Below are 13935 nucleotides of genomic sequence, written 5' to 3' on the forward strand. Positions count from 1 at the left end.
ACCTCAAACGGAATTCCTGCTTCAGAAACATTCACGTTGTATGCGACAACCTGTAACATGCATTTTTATTGTATTATGCATTTTTACGTATTATATATGTTTTTTAAAAGTATTAAAAATGCTATTTTCTCACATCAATTGTCTGATTATTTTCGTATGCTTCTATAGATGCACAGATGTAATCATCCCATAAGTCACAGATCGCATTTAATTGAATCTCAGTATTAGTGCACTTAGTTGCGTCGCATGATCGGACTTGATAAATACGTAATATCCCATTGTGCGGTAGAAGCGGACCTTGCCATCTCAAATGTACAATATTGGGAGTTTGAGAATTATCAATTTCGTATATTTCCAAATTGGTTACTCTCGGTGGAACTGTTACCATTGCATCATAAATTGTACAAAAGATTTATTAAGCACTTTTATTTATGCTATTTATTGTTATACTAATATTTACCTCCAGGAGGAGTTTCAAACACATATTCTTTATTAGCAAAAGGATTCTCTAAACCTTGCGGATGTCTTACTGCGTATAGTGTTGCCACATATATCTCAGCATAGCATAATTTAATTTCCTTTAAGGATAAATGATTATTAGCTGTTTCTTCTACTGCGTAAAAGTTTTTAAGAGTGTCGCTAATTCCGCGTATATATATTCTAGCATATAATGGTCCCATTATCGTCCTGCAATCTTCAGGTGGTTGCCATGACATATTCCAATTCTGCATATTGATGTGACTGAATATTTCCGTTATTATATCTGTATAAAATTGTTGATTATTATTATTATTGCTTTCTGTATATTTACCAGTCTAAACTTACATGTAGCACTATCAGTATTTAAAAGCATATCGTAGCATTATTTCTATTTTAATGATTAAATAATGAAACCGATATAAAAAATCCCAAACGCACTAGAAATAGATGTCTTGAAAAGATCCCCATTAATTAGTTAATTGTTAATAATATATTTTCTTTAAAATTATGATTTGTTATGTTATATATTATACATATAAGCTTGTATGTATAGCAATTTAAGTTGTTTATAAAAATTGATTATATTCATAGATGAAATTATTTTATTCTATCTTCAGTATTACTGGTAGCTACGATAAATGAAGATAAAATACATGAAGATAATATACCAGACTGTTTCGTCGCAAAAATCATCTTTACTGGTGCACTGGCGTATCGCGAATTGTGAACTACAACCTGTGCGCTGTACAATGCATGTGGATGTAAATTTCCTATTGTAATAGTTGTTTCATTTGTCAAGTGTATAGCGCTGAGATTATCGAAAGTAAATTTCGCGTTTTTACAGCCACGATATTCTTTGATCTGAAATTGATAAAGAGTACTCATGTCAGAAACTAATTTCATGTTGGAATAAGATATTTAGTGTTGTATTAGATGTTGTTGAGAAAAGATATTATATTACGATTTTGCTGTAATACATCGCTTTTCTGTTTTCTACATTATGTATTTAATATTGTAAGATTTTAATAGACATAGAGAAAGGAAGAATGTACATCTGTGTTAGTTTATTAAATTAAAAAGACATGTGAAGTACAACATAGAATAAGTAATGATCGATCATTGATTGATATTTGATAATTAATTGATTGATTAATCTATGAACAATTTATATATGTATATTTATTACCTGTAATGTTACGTTATACCATCTTATCTCTTCAATGGATTTTGGAACCATCCATGTTAGAGTTACGCTGGTGTTAGATACAAATGCGGTTCGAAGATTCAATATTTTCGATGGGACTACAAATAATTCATAAGGTATATTTATAAGCCGTGAAGAAAGATATGTTTACGTGAAGATGCATTGCTCAATACTTCATCTGTGCTTAATTTTAAGAGCTAAAATTAAACTTACCTTCCTTGAATGTGCGAATTTCTTTGGTAAATATTTTCTTATCTTCGTGTAGTATAGTGACAGTAATCGTAGTATAAGACAGTAAAAGGGAAACTTCATATGGAAATTTGTCAATTAATGTTGTTAAAATTTGTTCATTCGTATCCACATTTTCTATCATCAATTTATACCAAGTAGCCGGACATAAATATGATAACTGTTTTAGTGAAATAGCATTAGAACATTTACGAGTACAAGTTACATCTTTTTAACTGTACATTTTGAATTTAACTATAACTATATGATCCATGAAAAATGATCCATAAACTGTATACATACATTTGAGTGTGGAATATCAATTGACAAGCTGCGGTTCTTAATTCTTAGTATAAAATCTTCAAACGCTACAAAGTCATAAAGAATTATTATAGAAAATTTTAACACGATGCAGACATGCGAACATTCATAACAATGAGAACTCTATATGGCATTTTTATTATAAGTTAGGATTTTCATTTTAACACTATTTATAGTAAGATACACTTTACATGTTTAATGAATTTTAATGATGATAACTTACAAATGCACTGTATCTCCGCACTTTGCCATTCGCTCTGTATATTCTTACATAATCCGTTATATTGGCTACAAAAACGTAATTCGTATGCAATATGATAAACAGTACCAGGTTTTAAATTTTGAAGAAATAATTCCAATTTTGTCATATTCCGAAATATTGGTTTCCAGTTTTGTTCAATAACATCAACACCAGTCGTTTCCTAAAAAGTGATATAGCTCAATATACTAATACTTAATCAACTGTATATCTTTTATGTAAGAGAGTTATTAAATGATATTTACTTTAATAATGAAAGCATAAAATAGTGATTCTTCGTACTCATCCTTCCATGTTATAGGAGTTTCGATTTCAATATTTGTAGTATTTATGAATCTAATTGTAGGTGCGCTTGGCTTGTCTATAACTTTAAAAAATTCTATCTTAATGAGTTGTGCTTATTAAACAATACCTATAAGGATACTACTATATTTATTTTATAATGCTGACAAGAAGATCTATGAAGGTCATTAAATATTTAATATACCTTCTTGACACAAAGGTGGTATGTAAAACTTTTCTGGATTATTATTGCATCCGTAACTACATGTTCCAGTTATTGTATTACATAAAGATGTTGATTGTTCTGTCGGCATACATGCACCGCACGTTTTTTTGCAGTCATAACCGTATGTATTTTTCTTACAAGCTGGAAGTGTCATATATTACTTCTTTTGCACGGCTATTATTGAAATGAACAAAGAGAACCATAACGAAATATGTTTAAAATTGCTTACGTTCGAAACAATCGGGGCCCATAAAACCTGGGGAACAGGTACAACCATCTTTATAGCAGATTGCAGTTCCGTTGCAATCATTATTTCCATCATTATTACGTTTACAAACTTCTAGACATCTTGGCCCAATTCTGCCTTCAGGACATTCAGGAGTATCTGAAGAAGTGCAATATTTTTTGTAATGCAAAATAGTTTACTTGACAAGCTGTGTCGAAAATGTTTTAAAATTCTTATAAAGAAATATAAATTATTGTAAATAAAAGTTTTTAGTAATTACTCAATTTCACATTTAATTTCGTGTCCGATAAGGCACTCACGACGGTGTATTCATCGTAAAATAATTTTTGGCATGTCACGTTTGGCCATACAGATGTCGTATTTTGCATTGTAGCATGTATAACGCTCTTTCTATATGATCCTAAAAGCAATAATTAAAATAAGATATTAAAAAATTTATTTACTAAATGGAAGTTAAAATTTTTTGTCAGATATGCAGGAGAAGTAGAAGAGAGAGTTGATTAACAGATATAACATGTAATTAAGAGGATTTGTACCTTTTCTGGGGCATTGACGAACATTCGCTACCGCCCACAGCGGATTAGGACTGTTTGAATTAAGTATAGGTCTTAATTCCATTATCGCACTATTATGATTAGTTAAATGCTCAATCGTTACGAATTGCCATGTAGGTAAACCGTGTGCTGCAGCTTTCGAAGAGCTTTTGACCGTCACCTTTTTCAACTCTTCATTGCGTGTGTCATCAAATAATATTATATTTATGTCGCATTCAACGCAAAGACCAATTAATAGCTGTATACATATTGTTCTGTTAGTAACTTGGAAGGTAGGACTCGTTAAAGTTGCGTTCTCAACGATCGTGTGCAGAAAAGTATCTGTAAGAATCAAACATATAATTAAAAAATGTTTATCTATAGTTGTTATCCGATTCTAATTTTATCTTATTTTAATAGATATAGAGTATTTAGTACTTTCGTACTTACATTTGTGAAATCGGACGAACGTTGAATTGCTTTGTATAAACGTATAATATGTATTTATTTTTTCTTCATCTTGGTATTTCAAAAAAAAAAGATTATTGTCAGCATCATAAACAGATATATTTCGAGTTTCAGAGTCCCACATAACCAGAAAAGTTCGCCATTCAGTTGAAGATAATGGACTATGCTGTATCAATTATCAATTATCTTTAAGTACAATATCGCATCGATTCTGATAACGTTAGATTTCCGAAAATTCAGGTTTTAGGAATATGATGGTTAAGAATTGGAAATTTTTGGGAATTGAAGAATGATATATACGAATCGTAAATCTAATTTTTTTTACATTAGATGCGTTCAAAAGAAGATGGCTCTAGGCATGCGTGAAGGAAAAATTTAATATGATTTAGTATAATATAGGATTAATTTAGTATTATATATTACCTTAAAATAACCTCTAATTTTATTGCACTCTGCATCCATTATTTCATAATTCCTATATAGGCGCAGTGGGCACTTTCGTATCAAGGATACTGTATTATTACCACCGCCTATTACAATCATATAGCAAAAACTTTGTTCAAAAACATTAAACTTGTTGCAAAACGCTATAATCATTGCATTAATTTTGTTACGCATCGAAATTGAGAATGTTGTAGTATTTTTCAGATGCGCAAGATACATGTCATTGTCAAAAATTCCATCTTCTTTGAATTCTGAAAATTTGGAACATCCTTCTGAAACCATGCTATATCATCATAAAGATATATTTAATCTATGTCTCAAAGCATTTTATGTATTATAATCCGTTTTTATGTAATGAAACTTTTACCTTCCCATCGTTCATCAAATACCGGACCAAAAGGTGTTATAAGGGAATCTGAAATGCTCCATTTTTCTGTAATCCACGATTTTATGCACTCATCGCCTTCTTTCATTTTGCAATCTATTTTGTTTTTATCTGGTTTAATTTGACCCATGTTGTAAAATCCTGAAATAATACATGCTAGAATGTATAACGTGACAATCGCGTGCGATACGTGAAATCTAAATGTTTTGCAATCGTATTATTTAACGGGATCTAAATGAACGTTAAACAAGCTTTTTTGTCTAATTGTAAGTTAATAATCTTATTACATTTATTATGTAAGAATGGCGAGGAAAAATTTCCTATAGAAAGAATTGTGTATATGTTGTGCTCTATATTCTTCCAAAATTATTAAGATATTATTTTTTGTTTAATACTTACGCATTTCGTTGGATCTTACGAATGATTCTTTTGTGATTACATCGTTCCAAACAAGAGCACTCCCATCGTCTTCTGAGAGACATGTCAGTTTTCTTTCACTTGGGTTACTCATTTCACGTATTATAGTTATACTTCCGAAAACATCAAATACTTGAGTTGCAAAGAGAAAGAACATCACTATATACATCATTGTCATTAAACATATGCGTCACACTGACAGAACTAACGATTGTCTGACACGGAATAAAGTAAACAAAAAAATTAGTTTGTTTTATCGTATTATCACTTCAAAGTCTCTGCGTGAGACTTTCACACGAAACAAGCAATGTTACGTATCATGTATCAACTTTACTTAAATGAAACACTTATACGAGTGAATCGTGAGAGAGGTGCTTTTGAAATAAATAACTTGTTCTTATGATCGTAATGGTCGTAATGATTTGACTAAACGGAATAAACACAGATATTTTGTGGGAATTTTGCGGACACTGTGCGTTGCTTTCCTGTTTTGTAATATTTATGATTGTCGCAGTGATTTCGACATAAAAAAGAATTAAACTTCCTATATTTAAATTTAATTCCGCGATAACAGTTACCACCGGTTTGAGATATGTCTTATGAGGAAGTAGGTTTTACCGATATCTATATCGGTTTCTGTGTCAAAATATTGTGTATGTCACACGACATATCTCATGTTTTCAAGAAATTGTACATTTAGGCAAAAATTGTTCTGACACGTGTCACTGTTAGAACAAATATAATGAGAATATTGCTGTGTTATTAAATAATTATATTAATTATTTCTTTAGTATCATCTGACTTTATTAAAAGTAGATAATTGACTTTATTAAAAATAGATAATTCATTATTGCGATATACATTGTTCTGTTCACTATGTTTAATTTGTGTAGCATTTTAAGTTAAGGCATTCATAATCAAAAATTAAAACACGATAAATATTTTATCTTGTTATCATTTCTATGGCAATTAGTGCACTTCTGGATTAGTAGTAGAGTCGCCACCAGGTATTTGTTTAAACGAGTAGAGACTACTCCACATTTGATGTCACTAATTTATTCGGTTCTCGTATTTCTTCGTATGCGCATTCAGCCATGGTCATTAGCCGATAGTCATTTTTCGGCATGTTATAATTATGTGTGTCCGCTTTCTGTCTAATCACCCTCTCTTTTTTCCTGCTAGAAACAAACCCAGATGTAGTACGATGAATAATTATAATTTTATTTAATTCAAGTTTCTCTGAGTAATATTTTTACTTAAAGCAAAAATATTGGCGAGCAACATTAGCAGATATGTTTAGCGAAAAATACATTTAAGTTTTTAAATAAAGTAAGATGAAACAGATAGTACCTTCGGTACTTTCGGTAGAAATAAAAAGCTATGGCTATTCCGACAATTACTATCACAGGTACGAGCCACTTTTCGTAATGCGTTGATGACAACTCATCGATGGAAATTGATAGTTTGAGCATAATTGGCTTGTTAAGTAATTTTTGATTACTCTCTGTTACGATAACTGTTATCTCATATAGTAGGTTAAATTCCAGTGGGCAGTTTTTCGCATTGCCATAAAATTCACCGTCGCCGACGACGAATGATTTACCTGCAATCTTGTTAGTCTGTCACAAAAACAAATAAAATATTAGAAATATTTAGTTTGAAATCTGTACAATGTGATGCAATTAAATTGTACATATGTATATGCAATATTATAAATATTAGATACAAAATAATCGCGGTTACTATTTATATATTTTTACATAGTATTAAACTATCACGTCACGATTTAATGTTTTTTTAGACTTTTCACTTTTAATGTATCTTGATAAAAAATCATACCGGGAGCTCAGCGGCTATCCAAGCGATGTCGTTTACGTTTACGCCTACTTGCGCTTGTAGATTTTTAGGTACTTTAGAATATCCCTCGCAGAGTTTGAAGTCTTGAGGTCCTTTTACTATAATGTATATCATGCTGGTTTTGATATTATACAGAACAGACGGTATATGCACTGAGATACTGGGAGGAGTCTCGTACAGTTTGTATTTTAGTTGACCAGAGAACGTTAAGGTAGAAGGCGTTTCAAACAGTTTGTATACTACTTTGCTTTTTCTGTCTGAATATGTTACAGCTTGGATAGAGGCAAGATATTGTGTTGAAGGAAGCAAATTTAACTGTTTCGTATAATTGCGGCTATAATTTATCACTAAAAACTTTTCATTGTTTAGTGAATCGCGGTTTTTCATAAATCCATCTTCTTCCATAAGATTTGTAGAAACCGAATATATCCGAATATTGAAGTACTCCAAAGAATTTCCCGTTTTCCAAGGATGATGCCAATGTAGATCCACAACGCTATTCTTATGAATTGTAACGGTGAACTCACCAGGCTCATCTGGAACTGAAGAACGATCTGCTTATAATTCATGTTAGATCGGAATAATGAATTATATTACATCTTTCTAAAAAAATTGAATTAAAAAATTCAGATAAAATAAATATAATATTTAGATAAAATAGTTACAATTTATGTAAAGGAGATAAATATGCAGCATTTGATTGAATAAGAAAATGATAATGTGTACAACAAGGTAGAAAAGTTCTGGTATATGTTATGTACAGTTTTAAACGCAAGAGATTGTGTAATGCGATAAATACAAAATATTTTTAAAACAGTGATCGTATTGTGTATGTAAGATCATACTTGCATTATGAAGGTTTGTCATAGACACTTTAGACGAAGTGCCTGGTTCAGGAACATTCACATTGTACGCGACAACCTGTAATAGACATTTTTATTGTGTTATGTAAATTTTGTATATAATTCTTAATTTCTTTCTGTCTAATTATATTGTCTATTATCTAATTGCGTGAACGTGCATATTTTCTAACTACATTAAGAATGCTATTTTCTCACTTCAATCGTCTGATTATTGTCATATGTTTCTATAGATCCGCAAATATAATTGTCCCACAAGTCACACATTGCATTTAATTGAACCTCAGTAGAAGCGCACTTAGTTACGCCGCATGATCGGACTTGATAAATACGTAATATCCCATTGTGCGGTGGAAGCGGACGTTGCCACCTCAAATACACAATACTATGATTTGGAGAATTATCAATTTCGTAGATCTCCAAATTGATTACTCTGGGTGGAGCTGTTAGCATTGCATCGTAATTGTACAAAAGATTTATGAAGCAGTTTAATTTATTATACTATTGTTATACTAATATTTACCTCCAGGAGGAGTTTCGAACACATATTCTTGATTAGCAGAAGGATTCTCCAAACCTTTCGGATGTCGTACTACGTATAATGTTGCTACATATATCTCAGCATTGTATAATTTGATTTCTTTTAAGGATAAACGGTTATGAGCTGTTTGTTTCATTATGTAAAAGTCTTTATGAGCGTCACTAACTCCGCGTACATATATTCTAGCATATAATGATCCTGTAATCGTCCTACAATCTTCAGGCGGTTCCCATGTCATATTCCAATCCTGCACGTTGACGTGACTGAATACTTCTGTTGCTGTATCTGTTTAAAATTGGTGATCGTTAATATTATTTCTCTCTGTATGTGTGCGTATGTGTTATAGCATTATTTTTATTTTAATGATTAAAAACTTAAGTTAATATAAAGAGCAATAAACACACTAGGGATAAATGTCTTGAAGAAATCTCAATTAATTCATTAATTGTTAATGTTTTCGTTTTTAAATTGTAGTCTATTACTCTTGTATTAAGTAAGTTTGTGTGTGTAGCAATTTAAGCTTACTAGATGTATAGAGTAATTAATTATGTTCATAAGTCAGATTTCATGTTTAATGTCAATAATTATAGCTGCGATAAATGAAGATAAAATACATATACCAGACTGTTCCGTCGCAAAGATTGTTTCTACGGGTGCGCTGCCATATTGAGAATTGTAAGCTACAACTTGTGCGCTATACGATGCATATGGATGTAATTTCTCTATTGTAATTGTTGTGTCATTTGTCAAATGCGTAGTGCTTGGATTGTTTAAAGTAAATTTAGAGTTTTTACAGCCACGGTATTCTTTAACCTGCAATCGATAGAGATGTACTTATGTTAAAAATTAATTTCGTGTTGGAATAGGAAGTTTAATGTTGTAGAAGATGTTGTTAAGAAAATATATAGTATTCGATGGTTTTGGTTTAATATGTTGCTTTTCTGTTTTCTACGCTTCGTATTATGAGATTTTTATAGGAATAGAAAAAAAAGAATGTACATTTCTGTTATTTTATTAAATCTTTAAATTGATATCAAGTGGAATTCAGAATAAGTTGTAACTGATAATTGATAACTAATTGATTGATTAATCGATTGCTAATTTATATATGTAAATATATTACCTGTAATGTTATATTATACCATTCTATTTTTTCACTTGGTAATTGTGGAACCATCCATGTCAGAGTAACGCTTGTGGTAGATATAAATAAGATTCGAAGATTCAATATTTTCGATGGCACTGCGAATGTTTATAAAATGTGAACAAGGATATGCTTACGTATAAATGCATTCTATTATATTCCATCCATATTTTCTTTTAAGAGATAATCAAACGTACCTTCTTTGAATGTGCGAATTTCTTTGGTAAATATTTTCTTATCTTCGTGTAGGATAGTGATAGTAATTGTAGCGTAGGACGGTAAAAGAGTTACTTCATATGGAAATTTGGTAATTAACGTTTTTAATATATGCTCGTTTGTGCCCGCATGTTGTATCATCAATTTATACCAATTCGGCGGGCATGAATGTGGCAACTGTTACACACGGTAAAACAATATTTAGTACACAAGTGAAGTACTTTCTAAGACGAAAAATAAATAGTGAAATATGTACATACATTTGAATGCCGAGCATGAATCAACAAGCTCTGATTCTCAATTATCAGCTCAAAATCTTCAGATGCTAAAAAATTATGAAGAAATGCCGTAAAAAAGTGTAACACGATACAGATACGAAGGAAAATTAGAATTTTGTGTGTCATTTTTATTATAAATAAGGATTATTCATTTTAACACTATTTATATTGAAATACACTTTACACATATTTAATGAATTTTAACTTACGAGTGCAATGTATTTCCACAATTTTCCATTCGCTCTGTATATCCCTACATGACCCATATTGGCTACAAAGACGTAATTCGTATGCAATATGATAAATGGTACCAGGTTTTAAATTTTGAAGAAATAACTTCAATTTTGTCATGTTCCGAAATATTGGATTCCATTTTCGTTCAATAGCATTAATACCAGCTATTTCCTAAAAAATTGTGCACTACTTAACTGTCCTTCGTCTCTATTTTTTTAAATATTAAGAAATATTATTCTGCATATGTGTATATATATTTTGTATGTGTGTCAATCGCAGATTTCATTTAATTATTTTATATTATATATTAAAACGTAAGCATATCTGCATACGTGTATATGATAATCTATCGAATGGTATATATGGCAATATATCGAAATGAGAAAAGCGTTGTCATATATTTTACTAAAACGACCAACTTTTTCTAGCACAGTATTTCATCAACTATGTAATAAATAATCGATTCTGTATCTTTTAAGTAGTACAGTTTGGTTGAATGTTATTTACCTTAATAATGAAAGCATAAGACAATGATTTTTCGTACTCATCTTTCCATGTTATAGGAGCTTCGATTTCGATATTTGTAGTATTTATGAATCTAATTGTAGGTTCGCGTGGCTTGTCTATAACTTTAAAAAATTCAATATCTTAATGAGTTTTGCTTATTAAACAATACCTATAAGGATACTACTATATTTATTTTATAATACTGACAAGGAGAAGGAAAATCTATGAGGGTCATTAAATATTTAATGTACCTTCTTGACACAAAGGTGATATGTAAAGCTTTTCTGGATTATTTTTGCATCCGTAACTACATATTCCAGTTATTGTGTTACATAAAGATGTTGATTGTTCTCTCTCTGTCAGCATACATGCACCGCACGGTTTTTTGCAGTCATAACCGTATGTATTTCTTTTACAAGCTAAAAGGGTTAATTATTTTGCACGATTATTGTTGAAATGAACAAAGAGGACAACAACGGAATATGTTTAGAATTGCTTACGTTCGAAACAATCGGGGCCCATAAAACCTGGGGAACAGGTACAACCATCTTTATAGCAGATTGCAGTTCCGTTGCAATCATTATTTCCATCATTATTACGTTTACAAACTTCTAGACATCTTGGCCCAATTCTACCTTCAGGACATTCAGGAGTATCTGAAGAAGTGCAATATTTTTTGTAATGCAAAATAGTTTACTTGACAAGCTGTGTCGAAAATGTTTTAAAATTCTTATAAAGAAATATAAATTATTGTAAATAAAAGTTTTTAGTAATTACTCAATTTCACATTTAATTTCGTGTCCGATAAGGCACTCACGACGGTGTATTCATCGTAAAATAATTTTTGGCATGTCACGTTTGGCCATACAGATGTCGTATTTTGCATTGTAGCATGTATAACACTCTTTCTATATGATCCTAAGAGCAATAATTAAAATAAGATATTTAAAAATTTATTTAATAAATGGAATTTAAAATTTTTTGACAGATATGCAGGAGAAGAAGTAGAAGAAAGAGTTGATTAACAGATATAACATGTAATTAAGAGGATTTGTACCTTTTCTGGGGCATTGACGAACATTCGCTACCGCCCATAGCGGCTTAGGACTGTTTGAATTAAGTATAGGTCTTAATTCCATTATCGCACTATTACGATTAGTTAAATGTTCAATCTTTACGAATTGCCATGTAGGTAAACCGTGTGCTGCAGCTTTCGAGGAGCCTTTTACTGTCAACTTTTTTAACTCTTCGTTGCGTGTGTCGTCAAATAGTATTATATTTATGTCGCATTCAACGCAGAGACCAATTAATAGCTGTATACATATTATTCCGTTATTAAATTGGAAGATGGGACTCGTTAAAGTTGCGTTCTCAACGGTCGTGTGCAGAAAAGTATCTGTAAGAAGCAAAATCATACGTCAGTACTGAAGTACAGTTCAGAAGCAAAATCATAATTAAGAAATATTTATCTATTGTTGTTACTCCATTCTCAATATGATCTCGTTTGATAGAGATTTTTCGTACTTTCATACTTACATATGTGAAATCGGTAGAAGATAGGACTCAGGCTGAACAGTTTCATGTAATATATCTTTGTACTGTTCGTTTTTTGTTCATCTTGGTATTTCAAAAAGAAATCATTTTTAGTAGCATCGTAGAGAGATATATTTCGATTTACAGAGTCCCACATAATGAGAAAAGTTCGCCATTCAGTTGAAGATAATGGACTATGCTGTATTAATTATCAATTATTTCTAAGTAGAACATTATAGGAGATGATTCTGGCGACTTTATATTCCCGAAAATCCAAGTTTTTAGAATATAGTTTAGAATATGGTATGAAAATTGCAACTTTTCAGGAATGATGAAAATATTGATATGTGTACGAATCTTAGATATAAATAGATATTGTATATATTTTGCCTTTTGCTATGTGATAGGTTATGCACATATAGAGGAAGAATAGCTCAAGTATACATAAAGTAAAAATTGGTGCTATTATATTTTACCTGGACCTTGACTTTAGGTTTTAAACATTCTTGTTTGTCTTTTTCAATTTTCGACTTCATGCCTGTCGGGCACCTGTGTATGCCGGATCACATATTATCTGTTGCACCTATTGCGATCCAATAGCAAGGGCTCTGTTCATAAGCATCAGGATTGTTGCAGAACTGTGCAGTAAACTGTTTGACATTACGCATCGAAATTGAGAATGCTGTAGTATTTTTTAATTCTACATGATGAAAACAATGGATGTCTAATTTTTTATTTTCTGTGAATTCTGAAAATGTGAAACACTTCTGAAACCATGTTATCTCAAAGATATATTTAATCTGTGTCTCAAACCATTTTATGTATCACAATCCGTTTTTATGCAATGAAGCTTTTACCTTCCCATCGTTCATCAAATACCGGACCTAAAGGTGTTATTAGGGAATCTGTAAAGCTCCATTTTCCTGTAATCCACGATTTTATGCACTCATCGCCTTCCTTCATTTTGCAATCTATTTTGTTTTTATCTGGTTTAATTTGACCCACGTTGTAAAATCCTAAAATAATACATGCTAGAATGTATAACGTGACAATCGCGTGCGATATGTGAAATCTAAATGTTTTGCAATCGTATTATTCAACAGATAATTGAATTAATTGAATGTTAAACACTCTTTTATCTTAGTTAATAATTTTATTACACATGTAAGAATGACGAGGAAAATTTGCTGTAGGAAGACTTGTGTGTATGTTGTTCTCTATATTCTTGCAAGATTGTTAAGATATTATTATTTTTTGTGTTAATAACTTAC

At 30.9% G+C, this 13935-nt stretch overlaps 3 protein-coding genes and 1 long non-coding RNA gene across 14 annotated transcripts in view; 1 reads left to right on the forward strand and 3 right to left on the reverse strand.

Moving 5' to 3' along the window:
* The window catches only part of LOC105284583 (RNA-binding protein Musashi homolog Rbp6), a 589200-nt gene that overhangs the window by 283614 nt on the left and 291651 nt on the right, over positions 1–13935 (forward strand). The window lies entirely within an intron of this gene.
* LOC105284587 lies at positions 2928–11718 on the reverse strand. 2 transcript variants are annotated; one of them, XM_026970599.1, is made up of 14 exons: positions 11632–11718; positions 11383–11550; positions 11132–11253; positions 10600–10795; positions 10373–10437; positions 10094–10289; positions 9876–9994; positions 9373–9565; positions 8735–9037; positions 8410–8654; positions 8197–8272; positions 7334–7893; positions 6845–7113; positions 2928–6669 (listed from the first exon to the last, which is right to left on the reverse strand). In XM_026970599.1, the coding sequence occupies exons 1-14, from the start codon at positions 11651–11653 to the stop codon at positions 6525–6527; spliced, it is 2679 nt and encodes an 892-aa protein (XP_026826400.1). In that variant the 5' UTR covers positions 11654–11718; the 3' UTR covers positions 2928–6524. The 2 variants fall into 2 exon arrangements, with proteins under 2 accessions (XP_026826400.1, XP_026826399.1); XM_026970598.1 differs by having other exon boundaries at positions 2928–6672.
* Positions 11873–12727, reverse strand: LOC113562174. The gene is made up of 2 exons (XM_026970610.1): positions 12189–12727; positions 11873–12049 (listed from the first exon to the last, which is right to left on the reverse strand). The coding sequence occupies exons 1-2, from the start codon at positions 12544–12546 to the stop codon at positions 11898–11900; spliced, it is 510 nt and encodes a 169-aa protein (XP_026826411.1). The 5' UTR covers positions 12547–12727; the 3' UTR covers positions 11873–11897.
* LOC113562177 overlaps positions 12778–13935 on the reverse strand; it is a 47320-nt gene continuing 46162 nt past the window's right edge. The window contains exons 2-3 of the long non-coding RNA XR_003406702.1: positions 13522–13680; positions 12778–13412 (exon numbers count right to left, since the gene is read on the reverse strand). This is a non-coding gene — a long non-coding RNA (uncharacterized LOC113562177). The remainder of the gene's footprint in view (positions 13413–13521; positions 13681–13935) is intronic.

Source organism: Ooceraea biroi, chromosome 6, assembly GCF_003672135.1.
Source record: "Ooceraea biroi isolate clonal line C1 chromosome 6, Obir_v5.4, whole genome shotgun sequence".
Taxonomy (NCBI): domain Eukaryota; kingdom Metazoa; phylum Arthropoda; class Insecta; order Hymenoptera; family Formicidae; genus Ooceraea; species Ooceraea biroi.